Source organism: Balaenoptera musculus, chromosome X, assembly GCF_009873245.2.
Source record: "Balaenoptera musculus isolate JJ_BM4_2016_0621 chromosome X, mBalMus1.pri.v3, whole genome shotgun sequence".
Lineage (NCBI taxonomy): Eukaryota > Metazoa > Chordata > Mammalia > Artiodactyla > Balaenopteridae > Balaenoptera > Balaenoptera musculus.
The window spans coordinates 19534201-19554758 of NC_045806.1; the positions used below are offsets into that span (position 1 = coordinate 19534201).

Sequence of the window (20558 nt, forward strand, 5' to 3'; positions counted from 1 at the left end):
GCGGTCATCTTTGACCAAGCTCAAAACTTTAGGACCATCCCAAGGGAAGAGAAAAGGGGACCTCTATCAGCCCAGCCCAGTGGTCAAAAGCCTATCAAAAATTGATACATAATATTTACATCTCATTAACGCATAGATATCTATAACATTAGCTAACGAAGAAGCTCAAAACAGCAAGATGCTAACTCGAGGCTAAAGGTATTCTAAGGCTGGAAACCAACCAGATATCATCTATGCCTTTTTTGTTGCCTCTCCTCTAACCCTTAACTCTGGTTCCTATTTTAATTCCCAGTATATTTATCCAACCCTATTAGACTAAAAATTTCTTGAGAACAGGGAATCCCTCACTCAATTTCTCCTAGTTGTTGACCTCAGTAGAAACTTGCTCACTGAAATAATTCAAATAAAATTGTTCAATCAAGTTAAATTAATCAATGTTGTTTTGGCAGTCAGAGAAAGCTTATTAGATATATGAGCTAGGATTTTAAGAGAACCTTGAAGGACAGAAGGATTTTGAAAGATGGAGAAAGGGCAAGGCCATGCTTTCTGCTTTTTAGGAGAAAAAAAGCAAAGCAAATATTTGGACCTGGCCACCTCAACCTACTGGTGGCGTGGTGAGCCCAGACACCCAAATAGCGTCTTTCAAAATGTTTCTCCCTGAATCGATGCATGAAATATCCCTCTCTTAGCCCTGAGTCCTATGTTTATTCAAGAAAATTATTTTGCATGACTTTTTTCCTTATGTCATGATTGATCATTTTTCTACAAGACTCATGATGATATTGAGAGCCTATTGAGTTGGCAGAATATCCTGAAAGACTCAGATATCCAATCAGCACACTTTTCAGAGGGGATCATCTACACACAGCAGCGTGCCTCTTTATCTTAAGCAACCTATTAGGACTTGCCACACACATGTGTTCTCTCTTCAACTGCAAGTTCAAACTATCTGTAGAAGTCTCCCTTTGTGTAAACTTTCTGTGAATACAGTGTTGCTCTGCATAAAACGGTTTTTTGGTCAAAATAGGGCTGAGTCCCAAGAGATATTTTACGGAGGCATCCCTGCAAAAAACACTGACGTTTGCCAGGGGACCCTCCCCACTCTGAAAGGAAAATGCTTGCTACACTTTTCCCTTCCCTGCATCTGTTTCCATTCTCCAAGAAATCTTACCTAGATGGCATCTTTTAGGATGGCAGAAGCACCCACCACTTAGAAATATATCAGGGTTACTGAGGTTAGGATAGTATAAAGTGATGATAAACACACTATGCTAAGTACTACCCTAAATTGCAGCCACCCAACTTTCCTTTGCATGATCCTGCTATGTACAATGATTTCATGGTTGATATAGAACAGTTTAGATTTAAGATATATGCATGAAAATATTTTGTTGTTTCTCAGGCAGAAAATGGTGGTGTGATTATTGAAAGCTAATGTTTGACATACTTGCTAGACCACAGAATACCCTTGTTTCTAACCTTTTCAAACCAAATAAGCTTTTCCTTTGGGTCCACACTCCTTCCACACCATGATCAATCCCTCTGGCATCTCTGAGCCATACTGAGCCAAGAGACTGATTCCAAATGTAACAGATGATAGAAATCCCCTGCCCCCAAGCAGGAATACTTCATTTATTTGACCGAGAAATTTAATCCGTGTGAAGGGATGCCCTTGTCCCTTCCAATTTAACAATAATCAGAAAGGCATTGGTTAGGAGCTGTCCACTTAAAATGTAGTGATGGATATTTGACCCTAAGAAAATAGAGATGCAGTCAGACATTTATCTACAGGCTGTTCATCTCACTGCTATTTACAAAAGTAAAAATTTTAAAAACCTAAATGTCCAGCAATATGGTACAAGTTGAAGTTTCAGCCATATGACAGAAATCTTCATCTAGAGGGAGAGAAGACTAGCGGAAGGCTAAAGCTGTCATTTGTTTTTCAACACACCACAACAGTCACTCATATTAGCCAGGGTAGGAACATGTTTGGTCATTTTTGTGGTTTGGACAAGGTTCCTGTTTTGTCTGTGTTCAGACATGATTATGGAGTGTTCCTAATTTTGTCTGGATCCATCACAGTTACAGAGTGACCTTATCTGCCATTAGTGTTTTGGGGAATGGTTTTTGCTCAACAGGAGAACACCAAAGCTTAGTTGTGAGCAGGTCCTAGCAACCCCAAGTCCCAGCAGATTATACCAGGCCAGCTTCTGCATGGCAGGGACTGACTTTCTTTTTCACATACACACACATATTCAGTCAGAGAAAACTAGAATTGTAACAAATATCATTTACTGTTTGTGATATTCCAGGCATCGTTTTAAGTGCCCCACATTTTTAACCTATTTAACCTTCACGGCAACTCTATGTAGTAAGTACAATCAATATTCCCATTTTCCAGAAGAGAGAAGTGTGGCATAAAGAGGTTAAGTTACTTACCCAACAAAAGTAGTAGAGCAAGGATTCAGCTTAGTGGCTATAGACCAATAGCCTTAACCTCTACATTATGTTGTCTATGTGTACAACAAATTATTAATAGAGGTCACCTTTGAAAGGTGGTGAAAGTACAGGGATACAGGTGTCTTTTTCTTTTTCTTGTTCTTATTTTCTAAATTTTCTACAATTAATATGTATTAATCTTTAATCAGAAAAAGGAATAATTTACAAATGTACTTATGGAAGCTCTGTACCCAAGCCAAGGTCATCGTCCTAATGCAAACTCAAGTCTTTGGTGGTGGCAACGCTCCCCTGAACGCCTGAATCAAGAGAAGACGAATCAAATCGGGAGGAGGCAACGCCCTCTCTGCGCGCGCGCTCTCTTTCTCTTACTCCAACTCAATTTAGACAATACTAACTGGATTTCCCGCATTAAAAAGTGGCAGGAAGACCCACTCTCAGGCCGGTCCGTGTGTCTGAGTTAAAGCCGGTAGGGTAAGTTCCCCCCAACATACAGAAGAACAATTAGGAACCGAGTTGGGAGAACTAGAGGCAAATGCCTCGGTCTCAAAGGAAAGGCCCTTTCCTTGTGGGAGAAAACACCCGCAACCGGCCCGGTGAGCACCGCTGGGTTTGTCCCGCTCTAGGACTCAGCCCAGGCACTGAGAGCGGGGATGCCAGCTCTTCAGCCCGCGTGAAGGCTTGTATTAAAAGGCCGAAAATTCTAGGGACGGGAGCGAACCAAGGTTAGGAGGGAACCATTTGGAGGGACAAAGACTTCAGAATGCAAAGAGCTTTGCCGAAATGTTAAAGGCTCCCCAGCAGACCTGTCGGCTGGTTTCCCTTCTCTTACTTCTGTCGCTGCGCTGGCACCAGAGCAACAGGAAACATCTTTGTTTGCTCCCCGCGCAGAGACCGACTTTAGGCCTCCTGAGAGGTGCCCACCCACCAGCTGCCGCCGGCTCGGCCGCAGAGAACAGTGCTCGCAGTAATTCCCGCTGCCACCGTACCCCCCTCCCTCCGCCGGCCCTTTCCTTCTCTCCGTGTGCCCCGGCCGAGAGCCAGGCGAGGCATCCACCCTGCCATTTAGCACCTCGGCTGCGCAGTGGTGGGTGGTTTCCCAAAGCGTGTGCCCTCGCAGCCGCTCGCGCTCGAGTCGCCGCTAGCAGGGGCACAAGTCAATGAGGCTTTTCCCTCCGCGATCATCGTGAATCAGCAAAGCGCTGCAGAGCAGCGGCGTCTCCGCGAGCAGAAATTAAGATGACGGGGGAAGGGCACAAGTGGAGTGTTGCAGGGGAATTTCTAGCCCCTCCCGGGAATGGCAATTCTGAGGGGGTGGGGGGGAGCGTTGTCGGCTGGAAGCTGCTGGTGAACCAGAGGGAGTCTTTGGAAATAGAGAGCGGTGTGGGGAACAGCGAGGGGGAGCTTTGAAAGTGGACGAGAGTACGGCTGGGTAAAAGGACCTAGGGAGCGCAGGCAGAGCTGAGCGCAGGCAGAGCTGAGGGTGCGCCCCCGGGGTGGGCAGCGCAGCAGCTGCAGGTGTTGCTGAGGGAATATAGGACGGAGGGTCTGGTGTGGGGAAAGGGAGAAGAGGAACCAAGAAAGGAGGATTTCCCGGCCCACGACTTCCTGTTTCTGACGTGCAAGTTCCCAAGTTCAGTTTGAGAAGTGGAGGGCCGCTTGGCATTGGGGAATCTGGGCTGGGAACGTTAGGGAAACGCCTCCCTTAGTCGCGGTCTCCCATCCCTCTCCCTCTCCCTCTCCCTCTCCTTCTCCTCCTCCTCTCTTCCTCCTCCTCCTCCTCCTCTTCTCCCTCTCCCTATCCCGTCTTCCTTCAGCTTTGATTAATATGCATGCCCATGCTCAGTAGTGCGGGCCACACTCCAGGGACCGCGCCTCCAGTCACCGCCGCGTCTCGCTTGACCCTTGGCACTAAAAAGCTAAGCAGGAGCGACCGGAGGCGTGGGATGGGAAGGCCGAGCGCTCAAAGCGCGAAGCCTGGGGACCCCTCTCCGCGCCCCGGTCCCCACCCCCCTGGCCGGACGGAGCGCCTCAGCGGCCCAGACTCCGAGATCCCGCTCGGTCTGCGTTGCAATGGATGGACCCGGGGATTGGAGCGCGCAACGAACCGCGCTAAATTGTACCTGTGCGTGGCCGTTCCCGCCGCCGCCGCAGGTCTATCCCGGGCCCGAAGCCGGCGCCCGCCTTCTCGGGGAATTCTCTGGAGGGGGTGTGCGAGGGGAACCACAGTGGCTGCCTTCTAGCTCACGGCTGGCGCGCACAAGCACACGCCCAACTTTACCGAGCCGTCGGCGCCCCCCGGGTACCCCCGCGTCCCCTGCGGCTCGGCACTCTCGGAGACCACATCTCTCCAGGTCTGAGATAAGGTGTCCCCCACTCCCACACTCGCCCATTTGAGGAGGAGAGGGCGGGGTGGAGGAGAGAAGAGGAGTAACGCTACAGACTCCCTAACCAGCTGTTCACAAACACTCTATGCCCGCAGGGGCGCCCGCTCCAGCCCCGCCGCACCAGGTCCCCCAGACCCGCCAGTGACGACAGAGAGAGGAGGAGGAGGAAGAGGAGGAGGAGGAGGAGGCGGCGGCGCCGGCGGCAGCGGCAGTGCGGAGAGGCGGGAGTCCGGGAGCAACAGAGCCCTGGCGACCGGCGGCTCCACCGACTGACCATCATTATCAGCACTTTTATTACTGGGGGACGGTGTGGGGAGGTTGAGGGGCGCGCAGCAGAACTGTCCAACCCACTCTGGAGTGACCCTAATTGAGAGCGAGAAGACTCGCCAGAGGCGCCTTTGGAGTGGACGTGCCCCAGACGCACACCCGGACTCTGTGGTCCCGCGGAAGCTGCAATGTTGGGGATATTTTAAATGGCTCTTACTTGAGAGGAGGCGTGATTTCCACGTTCGAGCGTCTTCGCTCCCCACCCCCTCTCCGCACCAGCCAGTGCGCGCCACCACCTGAGCCTGGCGAGAGAGCCTGGGCGCACGCAGTCTTCAGCCTCTTCCTTTCCGCCTCTGGGGGGATTCGGCTCTGAGCGGGTCCGCCCGACGACCCCCGGGAAAACTCTTTACTTTTTGTTTGGAAAATCGGGGCCATTTCTTTATTCATCTCTGGGTCTCCCCGGAGGAGGACAGGGGAGGGGAGGGCGTGCGCGGCGGGCCGGGCCGGGGGAGGGGAGTGCGGGGAGGGGAGGGGACTGGGTGTAGCCTGGAATTCTCCGTCCTCGTGCTCCTAGGCTGGCGCGCAGAAGCTCCCCGCGATAGCGCCGCCGCCACTCCCCGCGCCACCCCGTCGTTGGCCTCGGGGGTCGGGTGAGTGGGGTCATGACGCGCCGCGGGGGCTGCCCCGGGCACCTCCGGCGCTGAGCCGGGACGCTGCCCCGCCGCTCCGAGCCCCTCTGGCGGGGAGGCGGCGGGGGGTGGGGAGGGCGCACGGGGTAGGGCGGGGTGGGGGCGGCGCGGAGGCCGCCAAGCTGGGGGGCTCTCCGGGCCGGCGCGGCCGCGGGCAGGAGGGCGTGTCTCCGGCCCGAGGGGACCCTCCCGAGGCGCGGCGCGGGACTCCCCGATGGTGGTGCCGCGGCTCCGGGAGAGCACCGGGTCTCGCCTCCGCCGCCGCCGCCGCCGTCGCCGCCGCCGCGGGCGCCACCACCGCCGCCGCCGCCGCCGCCGCCGCCCGAGCCCGCGCCGAGCGTGCGCCTCGCCCTCCTCCCGCGCCCGCTCTGCTCTAGGATGCTGCGGCAGGTTCTGCACAGGGGCTTGAGGACGTGTTTCTCCCGGCTCGGCCACTTCATTGCCAGTCACCCTGTCTTCTTCGCCTCGGCGCCGGTGCTCATCTCCATCCTGCTCGGCGCCAGCTTCAGCCGCTACCAGGTCGAGGAGAGCGTGGAGCACCTGCTGGCGCCCCAGCACAGCCTCGCCAAGATCGAGCGCAACCTCGTCAACAGCCTCTTCCCGGTCAACCGCTCCAAGCACCGGCTCTACTCGGACCTGCAGACCCCTGGGCGCTACGGCCGGGTCATCGTCACCTCCTTCCAGAAAGCCAACATGCTGGACCAGCATCACACCGACCTGATCTTAAAGGTGAGAGGGGGGCGGGCACGGGCAGCCTCTGCGGGCGCCGCTGCCGCGGTTGGGCTGACTGAGCGCGGGGGTCCGGGCTGAGAGCGCCGCCTCTCCCATCCCAGGCGACTGCCGCAGGGGCTCTGCTGCACCGCGCGCCCCTCGAAGGCCGCCCGGAGCCTCCCAGCCTCCCGGGCGGGGAGCGTCCGGGTCCGGGCCCGGCCCTGCCCTGGCCGCCGTCGCCGCCACCCCGGCAGCCGCTGCAACAGTTGGGGCGGCGGCGGCCACGGTGCTGTGGTCCGTGCGCTTGTTTTGGTTGCAGTGGTCTTGGGGGCGGGGAGGCTTTGGGGTAACTGGGCCAGAAGGAACCGAACTAGAGAAGACATTCTAGAAAGTCCTGCTACTTGAAAACAAAATACTATCTTGGGGGGATTCAGAGACCCCTCTCCCCTGTCCTCATTTCTTCTCCCTTCCTCTGACCCGGGAGTGTTTTGGAAAAGGCTGCTCGGAGGGGCTGTGAGCGGGATGGTAAAGGAAATGCCTCCCATCCACCAGAAAGAAGTATGGTCCTGGAGAGAGGACAGGGGCTGCCCTGCTGCCCTCTTCCCCGGGCGAGGTAGCCATCTCTGACTTACAGGGTGAGAGAGAACGTTTGTAATTCGCAGTTGTTTCATCTTTCACAGTAGCTCCTCTCCTTTGAAATGCAAAAAGTTCTTTGGGAAATGAGGGATTCGACTGATGCACTTTCATTTGGGTGTATTTGGGCGTGAGGGTGAGGGGCAGAGCCAGAAGGGTGAGGACAGAAGCCACGCTGTGTGGCCCTGAGAAGAGCACAGGAAACCGAGCAGCTGCTTAGAGGGTGACACTCAAAGAAACAGGCTGTGCTGTCAGCCTGAGGTGGGAATTTGATGTAAAAAGTGAGGTTAATGGTGATAACTTTCAGGAAGTTCCTAAGGAAAGCAGAGGAGTGAGGACTAGAGTTGGAAAAGTGGAGACCTTGGGAGAGAAAAGCAGAAAGAGGTGAGAATGTTCCACCCAAGCCCTGGTGGGGATTCTGGGTCTTGTTTACTTAAGGTACTCCTCTGGGGAGGGCAGACAGGAACCAGTCCCAGCTGGAGCCCTGGGGCCCAGGGATGGAAGGTGCTGGTTTTGTGTGGGTCTCTGGTCCAGATCCAGGATTGGAGGCTGGTTAGATTTCTAGTCTACTTATCCCACCGGGAGTCAGCCAGTGAACCTGGGGGACTCTTTCCTTCTCTTTTACTCTACAGGTAACCCCCTAGAGACAAGCTAATTTTCCACCCTGTATTTGTTGACATGATCAATCAGCAATTAGTAATGAGCAGAATCTGACTAGAGACTCAGTGGAGTTAGGACCTTCGCACATTGGTGGCTCGTGGTATTTTTAATGGCACACACAGCATCACACATACTCACCACAGAACCTTAGTAACATTAATCCTGAGTTGTTTGCTTTTTTCATGATTATGCTTCCAACATCGAAGTGGTTTTTTTTTCCCCCCGATACTTTAGTTACCGTATTTTGACACACAGATAAATACTGCTCCAAATGCTTTCCCAAGAAAACATGTAGTAGTTTCATCATAGGCTTAAGGAAACTATAATTTAGCCAGTCCTGACATTCAGAAGGCTGCCCCATCTTTTGATAGATGAGCTACTAAATGATGTTTCTCTTTGTTTTTGTTTTTGTTTTTTGTTTTTTGTTTTTTGAGGTGATGTTTCCACTGGCTGGTTTTTTGGGTGTTTTTTCCCCCTAACAAACCGTCACGCCACTCTGACGGGCAGTCACCAGTTCTGCTCACTCTCAAGGTTAATGAGACATCAACGGGCACATAAGATGTCTTTTCAACTGGACCGTTTCTCTCCTATTTGATTTTGATCTGTTCAGGACAGAAAACCGTATTAGAAGAGAAAGTTGGGACTGGAGAGCCAGGGAGGCTGGCTTTGCCTTCATATCTAAAGGGCAACTTTAAAGGACGGCGGTCTTGTGAGTGAATTGTTTTAAGAAATGGGATGTTTTTTCAGGTTGTAGGTTTCTGGGGAAGATCAAAACCAAGTGGCATAGTGGTCAGAACTCATTTCTAGCTGATGGCTCTCTGGTGAAAATGAATTCACAGAGCTTATGAAAACCCAGACTCATGAAACTGAGGGAACTGCCTTCAATTCTATATATCCATCTTTTTCTTCTTATATCCAACGCCTATATTTGGTAGGTATGGAGCAGGGGGACAGAAAAATGGACCCTCGGTAGTCATGGTACTGTAAAGTGTGGGAACAAGCACTTACTTTTTTCCTCTTTTTTTCTATTAGAGACATGAAAGATTTGTCCTTTACACAAGATGTTAGGAGTGAAAGAGTCACTGTTTCCGCCCTTACTAGTGTTATTCTGATACTTTGTTGCTGGCACCAAGGAGAGCACTGACAGTTAACATTGTACCCAACACCGGCCAGCCCCTGCCTGTTTTATAACATCGCACTGGAAGTAAAGTGGACACAGCATAACCAGGGCTTGAGGCTTTCTCATGCCCCACGACAAAACTGAAGGAAGTAACTTGCAAGGCTGTGTCACTCACTCCTCATAGTGCTCCGGGGTTGTACCTGTTCAGTGAAGGCGATCCTCCTGGCAATATTAGTCCAACGACTTTCTGATCAAAAATAGACTGGGAAGGGATGATGACAAAAATGAAAATCCAGGTTGGTTTTTTCAAAAACATAATTGAGAGTATCACAGAAAAAAATAATCCACCCTTGACAACCCAGCTGATCTGCTTTGCAGGAGCTTTCTCAAATTCATGCAAGTGACATGATTGCCATACTCTGACCTCTGCAGTGTTAGAGTCTGACCACAAACTATGAGAGAGGTGACTCTCCCTAGCAATGGTTTCCTCTGAAGCCTACAGGGCAAAGATGTAATTCTGGGTGAAAGTAGGTGGGGCCTGATGGTACTGGCAAAGGATCAACCATTAATTTCTGAACCCCTTTAAATACATGTTGATCTTCAAAAGTCTTCATTTCACTAGAATATTAAATTTAGCTCATTATTATATTTTAACAAAAATCCATGATGTTCATCTCAGAGCAAATTTCAGAGTAGTGCCTCCCGAGCTTTTAGGGATATGTTTCTTCCTGATCACCTTAAGTGAAGTGTAAGCAGGTCTTAGTTGATAACTGATCTGGCTGTGACCAAGACAATACTTGATTTGTTCCATCTGTGTAAAGAACCAATTTAGCCCATTCCTTATAATAATGATATCACCTTTATAACAGCTTATAAGTTATAAGCATATAGTATGTTTAAATACATCAAACACCTAAGGGTAGGCAGGAGAAATGGTGTGATTCCATTCTACCGATGAGAAAACTGCGCCTTAGAAATTAACCGAATTATCTATAGAAAAAAAGACAAGGACAGAACCAGGACTGTGACCCAGGGTTTTGACTCCCCGCCCAGTGCTCTTTTCACTATCATTTACTGCCTCCCATATGATAAACTACTTGAATGATTTTAAATGTACATTTTTGGTATCCAAATGAGGTATATTCAATCAAAGTCTCATCCCCATCCTATACTGTTGTTCTAACAGTGGCAGTTGGATCATAAGGACATTCTCTCGACTGATGCTGCCTAGTGTCAATGGAAATCCACTTACAGAAACTCTACATGCCCAAAGTAAAGCATAAGATACTTGTAATTAGCAATATACAGAGACAGAAAGATAGACTATTTTGCTGGAAAAAAAATCTCTGGATGATTGAATGCAGCGATTTCCTGTTTGAGTGCTGTTCGTTGGCCAGGTCCGGGTGAATTCAACTCCAATGCCTCACTCACACAGTTCCTGGCACAGAGTAGACCTTCAGTAAATATCTGTCCAAGGGACCTGCCCTAGTTTGCTCAGACGTTTACGTGATGGGCAAAGAAAATTCCACAGAAACTACTCTGAAATGTATTTTCAAAATGACATTTTTATGTGTACAACTTTATAGGCAGATTCTAAGGCTTCTCTTTTTCCAAGATACCATTCTTCCTTTCTCGTTTTCCAAGATCACCTCTGTAGTCATATCAAAACACTTTTCAGTTTTGCAATTGCATAGGGGCGTCTCCTTTGCATAACGTCCTCTTTTTCAGGGGGACCTCATAGGCTGTTTTATTCTAAACCAAGGGAAGGACACATACTCACTATGCAGACATTCTTCCTTTTACTGGGGAATTTCATTTTGTTCAAATATTGATTTCTACTTTATTTAAACTTTTCATGTTTAATTATATTAAGGAGAATTAAGTTGCAAAATGAGATTGATAGAATTTAACTTGGAATTATTTAATTCAAGCTTTCCACGAAGGGCAGCACAACAGCTAGCTCAGGGTCACAAAGACCTGATAGCTGGATCAAGATCCCAATTTTTCCAAATACTGTCTCAGCACTTTCAATCATTACAGGAATCGCCATTATGTCTTTCTCTACAGTCTAAGGATCGGCAAATTCCAGCCTATTTTTGAGCGTAGGAGTTTTTACATTTTTTAAAGATTGTAACAAAACAAAACAAAAACAAGGAAGAATATGAGACAGAGATAGTCTAAGACTCTCAAAGCCTAAAATATTTACTCTTTGGTCCTTTACATAAAGAAGTTCCTATACTATATTCCAAAACCCCCTTACCGGAGCAATTTCAGGAAGTTAATGCTGTTAAGTAATCTCTAAGGCAGTGGTTCTCAATCAGGGGCGATTGTGCCCTGCACGGGACATTCAGCAATGGTTGGAGACATTTTAGCTCATCACAACCAGGGGTGAGTTGCTACTGGCATCTAGTGGGTGGAGGTCATGGACGCTCTTAAACATCCCCTGTGCGCGGGACAGCCCCATACAGCAAAGAATTCTCTGGCCCCAAATCCTGCTTGAAAGGGTTCATGTGTGTATTTCTTTTTGTTTTGCTGGGAGTTTTTCATCTGCATTGATTATGTAAAATGAAAAAATGCCAAAGAGAAGTTCACATCAAAAAATCTTATAGAAGTTTGACTGGGGACAAATACTACAACCTGTGAGGAGACGCTCGCTCGGGCAGTTGGCCAAAGACCAGATTTTCCAACGTAACCTTCGCCAAGATGCACTTATCTCGCTCCCCTAGAGCTCTGTCCTTTATGGTCTAAATCCCAATGTAGAGGAACCCAGGAAACTGAATACGGTCTAACTGCTTGAATGATAAAGCTGCTGAATTGCTGCTGGCCTTGGGACTCGTCAGAGTGCCCACTACTGGCAGGCCTGACCCTCAGTCCGTAGCAGTCACCCACTAGGCCGGGCTTCTCCTGACACTGCGTAAGACCCCACTGTGAACAGTGACCTGCCGAGGAGACAGGAGGCCGTGCTCTGTTGCCTAGTCCAGCTGCTTTGCCTTTCTGGACATAAAATGACAAACGAAGAGCTTGCATCCAAAGGACAGGGGATCAAAGACCCTTGGGTTTGGAAGGCACCTTAAAGGTCATCTCCGCAGACACTGGAATGTGCTCTTAGCATCTCAGGGTGCTTTGTCTGGTGACAGGTGCTATGATGCCTTGGGCAGTCCTGTCACTTCGATGAGTTATCCAAGTGGCATGTACTCTTAGAGAAGATTGAGGCCAGGCCTGAAAGGGCAGCATTCGTGCATCTGCTGGACCAGCCAGTTGCCTTTTGCACTTTATTTTTGCACTAGGAGCAAAGTAAGGAGAGGGTGAGATCTCGTTTCATTCTCCTTGCATTTCATGGGAGGTGCATCTGAATAATCCAAGTTCAGTATCATTCTAGGGTTGTCTGACTTCGAAGCACATGTCATTTGTGTGACTAGTATCCTCCAATGCCCACTCTGTTTGTCTCATTTAGATTTGGGGAGCAACCTTTCACTTGCCCATGTAGACAAGCATTTGGAACAAACTTTGGGTAAACTGCTAATTTAAACTGAAATGTAAATATAAAGCTGTAGTGTGAGAGGAAGCCCACCTTTTTAATGACTCAGAGTATCTTGACAGATGCCATATTAGAGTTGGAGAAGGATGATTATTTTTTTTAACAAACACAAAGACTGAACCTCTCAGGATTCACCAGACTTACAAACCTCATCCAACAGCTGAGCATTTAACCGGTGACTTCTTGTGATAACTAAGAGAAGAAGTAAGCTAAAAGAAGTTATTTGTTTCCTACCTGAGAGGTTGCAGCATCCCTTGGCACAGGAGCTAGGGGATCTGATCAGCTCTGACTTTGTGGTATATGCCATCTGGTACCTGACTTTGGGGCTCAGTATGAGCCCCAAGTGATACCTGAGATAGGCTTGAAGCAGGCCTTTGAAGTCACACTGCCTGTGCTGCTGCCACATGCCTGGAAGGCCACAGAACTTCCGAGGTACCCTGCCAGACTGATTTAATGACCAGCAGGGGAGGTGAGTAATCTCTAACCTTTAAAAGACAAAAAAAAAAAAAAAAAAAAGGAAAATCAACACCAGTTGTTATTTCATATGGGAATAATATGTCATGCCTTCAACTTCAGAAGTCATATTTTGAACAAAAGAAGGCAATGAGGGAACAGGGAAGTTATTTTTATCTTCTTGCTCTCCAGGAAATCCTCTTGAGAATATTGTTTCTGGTATTTTGAAAGATCCCCATTGTTAGGTCTTCTACTTTAGGTTTAACTTGTGGGCTTCAAGTACAGTCGAGATGAGGATTTGAGTACAGGCAGTTACCTTGGGGCGTGATATCCAAAAACATCGGTAAGGAAGTGAGGACATGAAATAGGGAGTAGCAGGAAGCCAGTCAAGGGAGTGTTCTCAAGCCAGTGTCCACTGCGGGCACCCAGGGCTCAGTCTCACTGGGGAACTCTGGGAGACACTGGATAACCTCCATCCAAGTTATCCCAACTGTGGGTGAAGGACCTGGATATTCTTCTCCCAAGTCTCCAGCCATCATTAGTTGATCCGGCTGCAGCCCGGCACAGTAAATAAATCTCTAGCAATTCCAGATGCTGTATGTGTTCCCATAATCAGAATTGTTTTCTGTTATTGTTTTATAAAAGCCACAGGCAAAGAGCTGCAGGTGCTCACGGTGAGCGGCCTTGACATGTAGAGGTGAGTGTGAGTGGAGAGAATACAGGTGGAACCCTGAGAGCATCTGCACTAAGGGTCTTACCCCCATCTAGAGATATACCTCTAGGAGTTTAGGGCCCACATTGCTAAGGGATGTTCATCCCTTCACTCAACAAGATGGCCATGACCCAGGCAAAGAATGACCCAACATAGCTGTTCAGTTATTCTTGAAGTTGATAAGTAACTGCCATTTTCATTTTTGCCACTGGATGGTGGTAAAGATGATTCCAAGCTGGACCTGGATGCCACCTGGATTTGTGGTTTTATATCAAGCCCTCACATTTGAGTGGCCTGTGTCCAGCCCCTCTTCCCTTCAGGAATACAAGAGGAGCCTTCAGGCCCCCCTTTCACAGCCCCCATCTTCACACATCTACCTGTGTTGTTCTCCCCCCTAGAAGTGCACCCGCTGCTTACTATGAGGTCAGACTCACATGTCTCCTACTTTGTGAGGCCTTCCCAAATTCATGGCTCCCTCCCTCCCTTAAATCTATCTGGCTTTCAGTTGTACCCACATTCTTTAATGCTTAACTAGATACTATTCTATAATTTGCTCTATTGTCATGTGATACTTTCTCTTAAGATCATAAAGCTCTTCAAGGGCAGGACCAATGTCTTATACTCCCACATCTCTCCTAGAAACTAGTATAATGTGGAATGTACAGCAGGTGCTTAATAAATTGTCGCTGGTTGATGGCTTGTAGGATGGAAAACACGCTCTGCCTTCCCTATTCATTTATTTTGCTTGAATATAATTTTGCCAGGTAGCATGACCATGTGATTTCTTTAGATCTGTCTTCACTTCTCATCCTTGATAAATTTTGGTTTCAAACTTGATGATACGCAATAAGCATCCATTCTGCCTTAGGATCTGTTGATACTTACTTTATATGGGGAGAAACTCATACAAAGAAAAACAAAAACCAAACGCCTGACCACCTCTTTTGGTTCAAGTAGTTTGGAAAGGTGTAAATTGACCGCAATCTCCAGTGGTCCATTCCCATCTGGGAGGGCAGAGCACTCTGCAGTTCCCAGCAAGTACCGTCAAAGTCAGCTCTCCACTACACGTGTCCTTATGTACATGAAGTAAAGTCTCAAAACATTGGCCTAACCCATACTCAAATGTAAACATGAAACACATTTTTTTAAAATCAAGGACGAGTGGTTTTCCCAGCTGTAGCATCAGTGTTCAAGAGATCACCATTCTGATGTCATTCAGCTTCGAATTTCTCAAGAGGGAGCCCAGGGTAACAAAGACTTGTTCTAAGAGGTGAACTTAGAAAATGATGCTGGTACAAAATCAGTGTATCTCTGGTGAGTTTAACAGAAACACTAGAACTGTTAATTTCTCAGCATTAAAGGGGAGATTCCTTTGCTCATTCTTCCATGGGCTCCACGAATTTGTCAAATACCATGGCTTTGTCAATTCCTTCCAATTGTCTCAATAAAAACCGCATCTCTGCTATACAACTAGCATTTAAGTGCTCAAAAAAAAAATCTTCGTAATACTCAGTACCTTAATTTTTTGAGTTTTGCACTGTTGTCTCGTTTTTATTCTGGTCTTGGTATAGCATGTAGGCAAGCGGTCATGCTCAGAAAACTGACTGCTCTTAGGCTCTTTATGTCCACACATCACCTGGGCATCTCGGGAAAATACAGATTCTGATTCAGCCTGGGGTGGGACCTGCAATTCTGAATTACTAACAGGCTCTCAGATGATGGTGATGTTGCTGGTCAGTGGCGCACACTTTGAGTAGCAAGGCTCAGAACCTTCATGCTTGACAGGGCTTTGCACACAAAGGAAGCGTTCACTTCTTGTCGAGAAGTATCTCTGGAATGAAAAGCTCTGGGAGTCTGTGGGCTCCAGCTTCAAGGTTCTCTTCACCGCTCCTCACAGCCCAGCATGCCAGAAAGGGATTCTCCAGCAATTTAGGTGAGCGAGTTGATAACTCTCCTCTCTCACTTAATTGACATGACTACACTGTTTCCCTGGGAAATCTTCCCCACATAAGTAGATCCACAAGCACTTCAAAGGGAAGAGTGTGTCAGAATTGCCAGAGATCAGGAGAACCAGGCCAAGTGATAATAAAGCCCCTTGAAACTGTGAAATGTAAAATTTTGCTGACTGGGGGTTTTAGTCATTTAGGTCAGTGCATTTCTCCACCTTCCCTTGTCTAAAATTTCTTTTCATAGGGTTATAAAAGAAATCTACAATTATTTAGGATCAAAGAAAATTTCTCTACTTTCCTGGTTCTCTATGCCTAAACTCTTCAAACAAAACTAACCTCAGTTTAAGTGAAGATTAGCAATTTTTCTCAAATTTGAATATGTTTTGGAATTCCCTGGGAATTTTATTAATGTTCATATTCTGATTCAATAGGTCTGAGACAGCAGGCCTGAGCTTCCGCATTTCTAACAAGCTCCCAGGGCTACTGCTGCTACTGCTGGTCTGAGAACCGCACTGACTAGATCAGTGGATTGGTGGACCTGAAGAACCTTTGTATAATATATTCTGACTAATTAGTGCCATTTAACTGCCTCCATAGGCTAAAGCAGTGGTTCTCCACCTTGAGTAGGTATCCCCTGGAGGGCCTGTCCGAACACAGATTTCAGATCTCACCCCCAGAATTTCCAATTCTGTAGGTCTGGGGTGGGGCCTGAGAATTTGCATTTCAAACAGGTTCCCAAGGTGATGCTGTTCCTGCTGGTCTAGGGACCAAACTTTGAGAACCACTGCTATAAAGCATCCTAGTAATTAGCTGCCAGGACTAATTCTAAACATGCAGTTTCTCTCTGTCTGTAGAAACCTGGACAACAGATACAGCAGGGTGAAAAAGTTATTTGTTCAGCCATAATTTTGAATGATGCTGTCATTCAAAGGAGACTACATAAGCCTGAACCTTTAAGTTTGCGGTTTAAGGCAAGCATATTGGACAGAGGGCCCTGCCCCTGCTGCCTGTCTCCAGGAGCTGGAGTTTAGGAGAAAGGGGCTGAGTAGAAGAAAGGATGCTCAGAGATGAGGAGGAGAGAGATAGCCCCCCGCTCCACACACATGCAGTGTGGATGTTGTTACTACCATCACTGTGTGATGGCCAAAGCTTCCTTCCTTCCAAAGACTTCCCACACAGGGTCACCTGCCACTTGCCTTGTAGAAACATAATTTACATCAGACCAGAAGGCGCAGCAGGTACAAATAGGAGCGACATGTTGTGTTTCTGAGACAAGGACCCAGCTCTGTGGTTGCCAGAGGTGAGGTGTCCATGGGGAGGACCCTGGCAGCTAATGTTCAGTTTCAACTACTGACTGATGTCAGTTCTGTTAGAGAGAGGTGAAGTCGAACTGGAGTGAAGTTCAGTGAGTACTGATTTTGGCATAGTGGAATTAGCATTGTTTCAGAGCCCCAAAGTTCTGTGTTTGAGGCTGTGAACCATCAAAGTGTCCGTGATAAAAGTCATTTATCCTCTCTGGGGTCTTCATTTCCTCACCCATAAAATGGGATCAGCAATATCATCATCATGGTGTTGGAAGACAGAAGGAGATATAACGTGTGTAAACAAACTTTGTAAAGTGCAGCATGCCTAAAGCCACACAAACCTCCCAATATCTGCACTGAACGCACACGTGTTTGTCTGGGGCAAGAGAACAACCTCCTGGGGATTCCCAGGGGAGAAGACTAACCACCTTAGTCACTCAGTTGACACATTCCAAATCACTGTCTCCTTTTATAAAAAGTGTCTGTACAGTCCGTGACTACCTTTTACTAACCAGAAGCTTTGTTGACATGGCCTCGTGCTCCCAGATGATGTAATATTACATCAGTCTATATTTTTACTTTGAATTACTCAAGAAGAATTTTAAAATAGCATATCTGATCACCTACCGTCTACACTTCTAAAGCCTTAGACCTACACTGTCCAATTCAAAAGCCACTAGCCACATGTGGCTATCTGATTTAAATTTAAATTAATTAAAATAAGAAATTCATTTCCTCACTTGCACTAGCCACTTTTCAAGTGCTCAATAGCCCCACATGTTCCTGTAATGGACAGAACAGATAACATTTTCATCATCAGAAAAGTTCTATTCGACAACACTGCTTTTCACAAATAAATAACCGATGCATCATACAGCTTAACTAATAAGCAGAGGAATCAAGATGGAAACACAGATCTGGCTTCTAAAGCATCAGTAAAAAATTAACTCCACCACATTGCCCCCAAGAAATACAGAAATAGATGAGCAAGGCATGGCGCCTGGTGCCAGATGCCCTTGAAGTAGTATTTCAATCAGTAACAGAGTAAGGAGGAGCTTTCGGCTTCAGCTTCGGCATGTAAAGAGCTTGGAAGTTGTCATCCCCATCCTTACAACAGGAAAAGACCTAGATGAACTGAAAATCAGTGATTTTTCTCGAGCACATCAGAGAACTGAGGTCACAGGGCAAAGTGCCATCCCCAAATCCATAGAGGCATGGAAATAATCTGCTGACCTGGAGCACATGTCTCTGGTAGAAACATTTAAATGGTAATTTTGACATACTGCTGGCAGGGAGTGGAAGAAAAGTAATCCTCCTGAAATTCACCTAGTCTTCTCCATAACGAAGGGCTACTCTCCAGGGAAGAAGACTTTGCCAGAGCACAATTCTGAAACTTTATCCCAGGTTCCTCCTTCCCACTGGAGCCCCCTTTAGCTTTTGTCTCATGTAAGTTGGGGGTGCAGAGTCCACAGGTGTCAGGGCTTCAAGGAAATAGATTAGGAGTACAGCAGCCAGGAAAGGGAGTAGGAGGCAGGGGAAGAAAACTATACCACTGGAGAAATATCTGTGAAGGTCATAGCCCCAAGGCACAGGCCCACTTAAAGACTGAGATTTCTTCAAAAGATTATATACCATTTACCCTCCCATCACCTTACCACCACACCAACAGGGCTCCAATATAATAATAGTGGATTATAGCTGAAGAGCTGCAAGACACAGACTCTCTCTGAGGAGGAGTACTTAGGGAAGCCAAAGTTAAGAGGAAAGACAAAAAGAATGACAATAGAGAAATTTGAAGCTTCTGGTACCTATAGCCACAACAAACATTAAATACATCCTAAGTCCTTACTATAAAATTCTATTTACCTCAGTTCCTACTAACTGATACAACATGTCCAGCTTTGGAGAAAAAATTACAAGGCATGCAAAAAAGAAAAAATACATAGTCTGAAGAGACAAAAGAAGCATGAGAACCATACTCAGATATGACACAGATGTCAGCATTATCACACAAGAAATCTAAAGTAACTATGATTAATATGTTGTTGACTTTAATGGAAAAAGTAGGCAACATCAAGAACAGATAGATAATGTAAGCAGAGAGATGGAAACTCCAGATAAATCAAAAGGAAACGCTAGAAATCAAAACTGTAGCAGAAATGAAGAATGGTTTTGATGGACCATCATCAGTACATTCAACACAGCCCAGGAAAGAATCAGTGAGCTTAAATACAGGATGAAAGAAGCTTCACATATTGAAACACAAAGAGACAAAAGAGTGAAAACACCCCAGAACATCCACGAATTGTAGGACAATATCAAAATAACATACACGTAATTAAAATGTCAGAAGGAGAAGAGAGAATGCAACAGAAGAAATGTTTGAAATAATAATGGCCAAGAATTTTCTAAAATTAATGATAGACACCAAACTACAGATCCAGGTATCTCAGAGAACACCAAGGAGGACGAGTACCCATAAAAGCACACTTAGGCATATCATATTCAAACTACAGAAAACCAAAGACTAAGAGGAAATCTTGAAAGAAGACAGGGGATTGGGGTGGGGGAACACCTTACATATAGAAACAAAGGTAAGAACTACATTAGACTTCTTATCAAAAACCACACAAGCAGGAATAGTGGAATGAAATGTTTAATGAGTTGAAAGGAAAAAAACTCACCAACCTGAAATTCTGTAATTCCACAAAATTATGCTTCAAAGTGAAGGAGATACAAAAACTTTCTCAGACCAAAAAAAAACACACTGATGGAATTCATTGCCTGCAGACCTGTTCTGCAAGAAATTCTCTTCAGCAGAAGGAAAATTACATAGATCAAAAACTCCGATCTATATAAAGAACAGTGTTAGAGAAGGAATAAATGAAGGTAAAGTAAAATCTTTTTAGCTTTCTTATTCTTAATTGATCAAAAGATAACGGTTTAAAGCAATAATAGTAACAATATATTGATTGACTATAACATATGGATAAGTAGAATGAATGTCAGCCATGTCACTAGGGACAGGAGGGAGGAATTGGAACTACTGTGTTACAACTGTACTACATATGAAGCATTACGGTATTATCTGAAGGTGAACTTAGATTAGGTATTGATATATATTGTAGGTGCTAGGGCAACCACTAAAATTTTTTTAGAAAAAGAACAAATGCAACAAATAGAGAATAGTTACAACTATGGTAGATATTAACCCAACCATATCAATAGTTACTTAAAACATGAATGGTATATACCAATTAAAAGGCAGTGACTATCAGAGTGGATCAAGAGAAAACAAGACCCAACTCTGTGTTGCCTACAAGGAACCCACTTTAAATCTAAAGACTCAGATAGGTTAAAAATGAAGAGATAGAGAAAGATGTACCATGCTAACACTAAGCAAAAGAAAGCTATTATTAATTTAAGATATGGCTGACTTCAGAACAAGGAAAATTATCAGGAATAAAGAGGGGCATTACATAATGATAAAAGGATTAATTCTCCAAGAAGACATAACAACCCTAAACATGTATACACCTAACAAACAGAGTATTAAAATACAGGAGGCAAGAACTGATAGAACTGAAAGGAGAAATAGACAAACCCACTATTATAGCTAGAGACTTCAACATTCCTCTGTTAGTATTTGATAGAGCAAGCAGGCAGAAAATCAGTAAG

General features: G+C 46.4%; 1 protein-coding gene across 1 annotated transcript in view; it reads left to right on the plus strand.

Annotated features, from left to right (window-relative positions):
• The first annotated feature begins 6178 nt into the window (after positions 1 to 6178).
• The window catches only part of PTCHD1 (patched domain containing 1), a 49850-nt gene continuing 35470 nt past the window's right edge, over positions 6179 to 20558 (plus strand). Inside the window, exon 1 of the mRNA XM_036840220.1 lies at positions 6179 to 6529. Within this exon, the coding sequence (XP_036696115.1) occupies positions 6179 to 6529 (351 nt within the window). The remainder of the gene's footprint in view (positions 6530 to 20558) is intronic.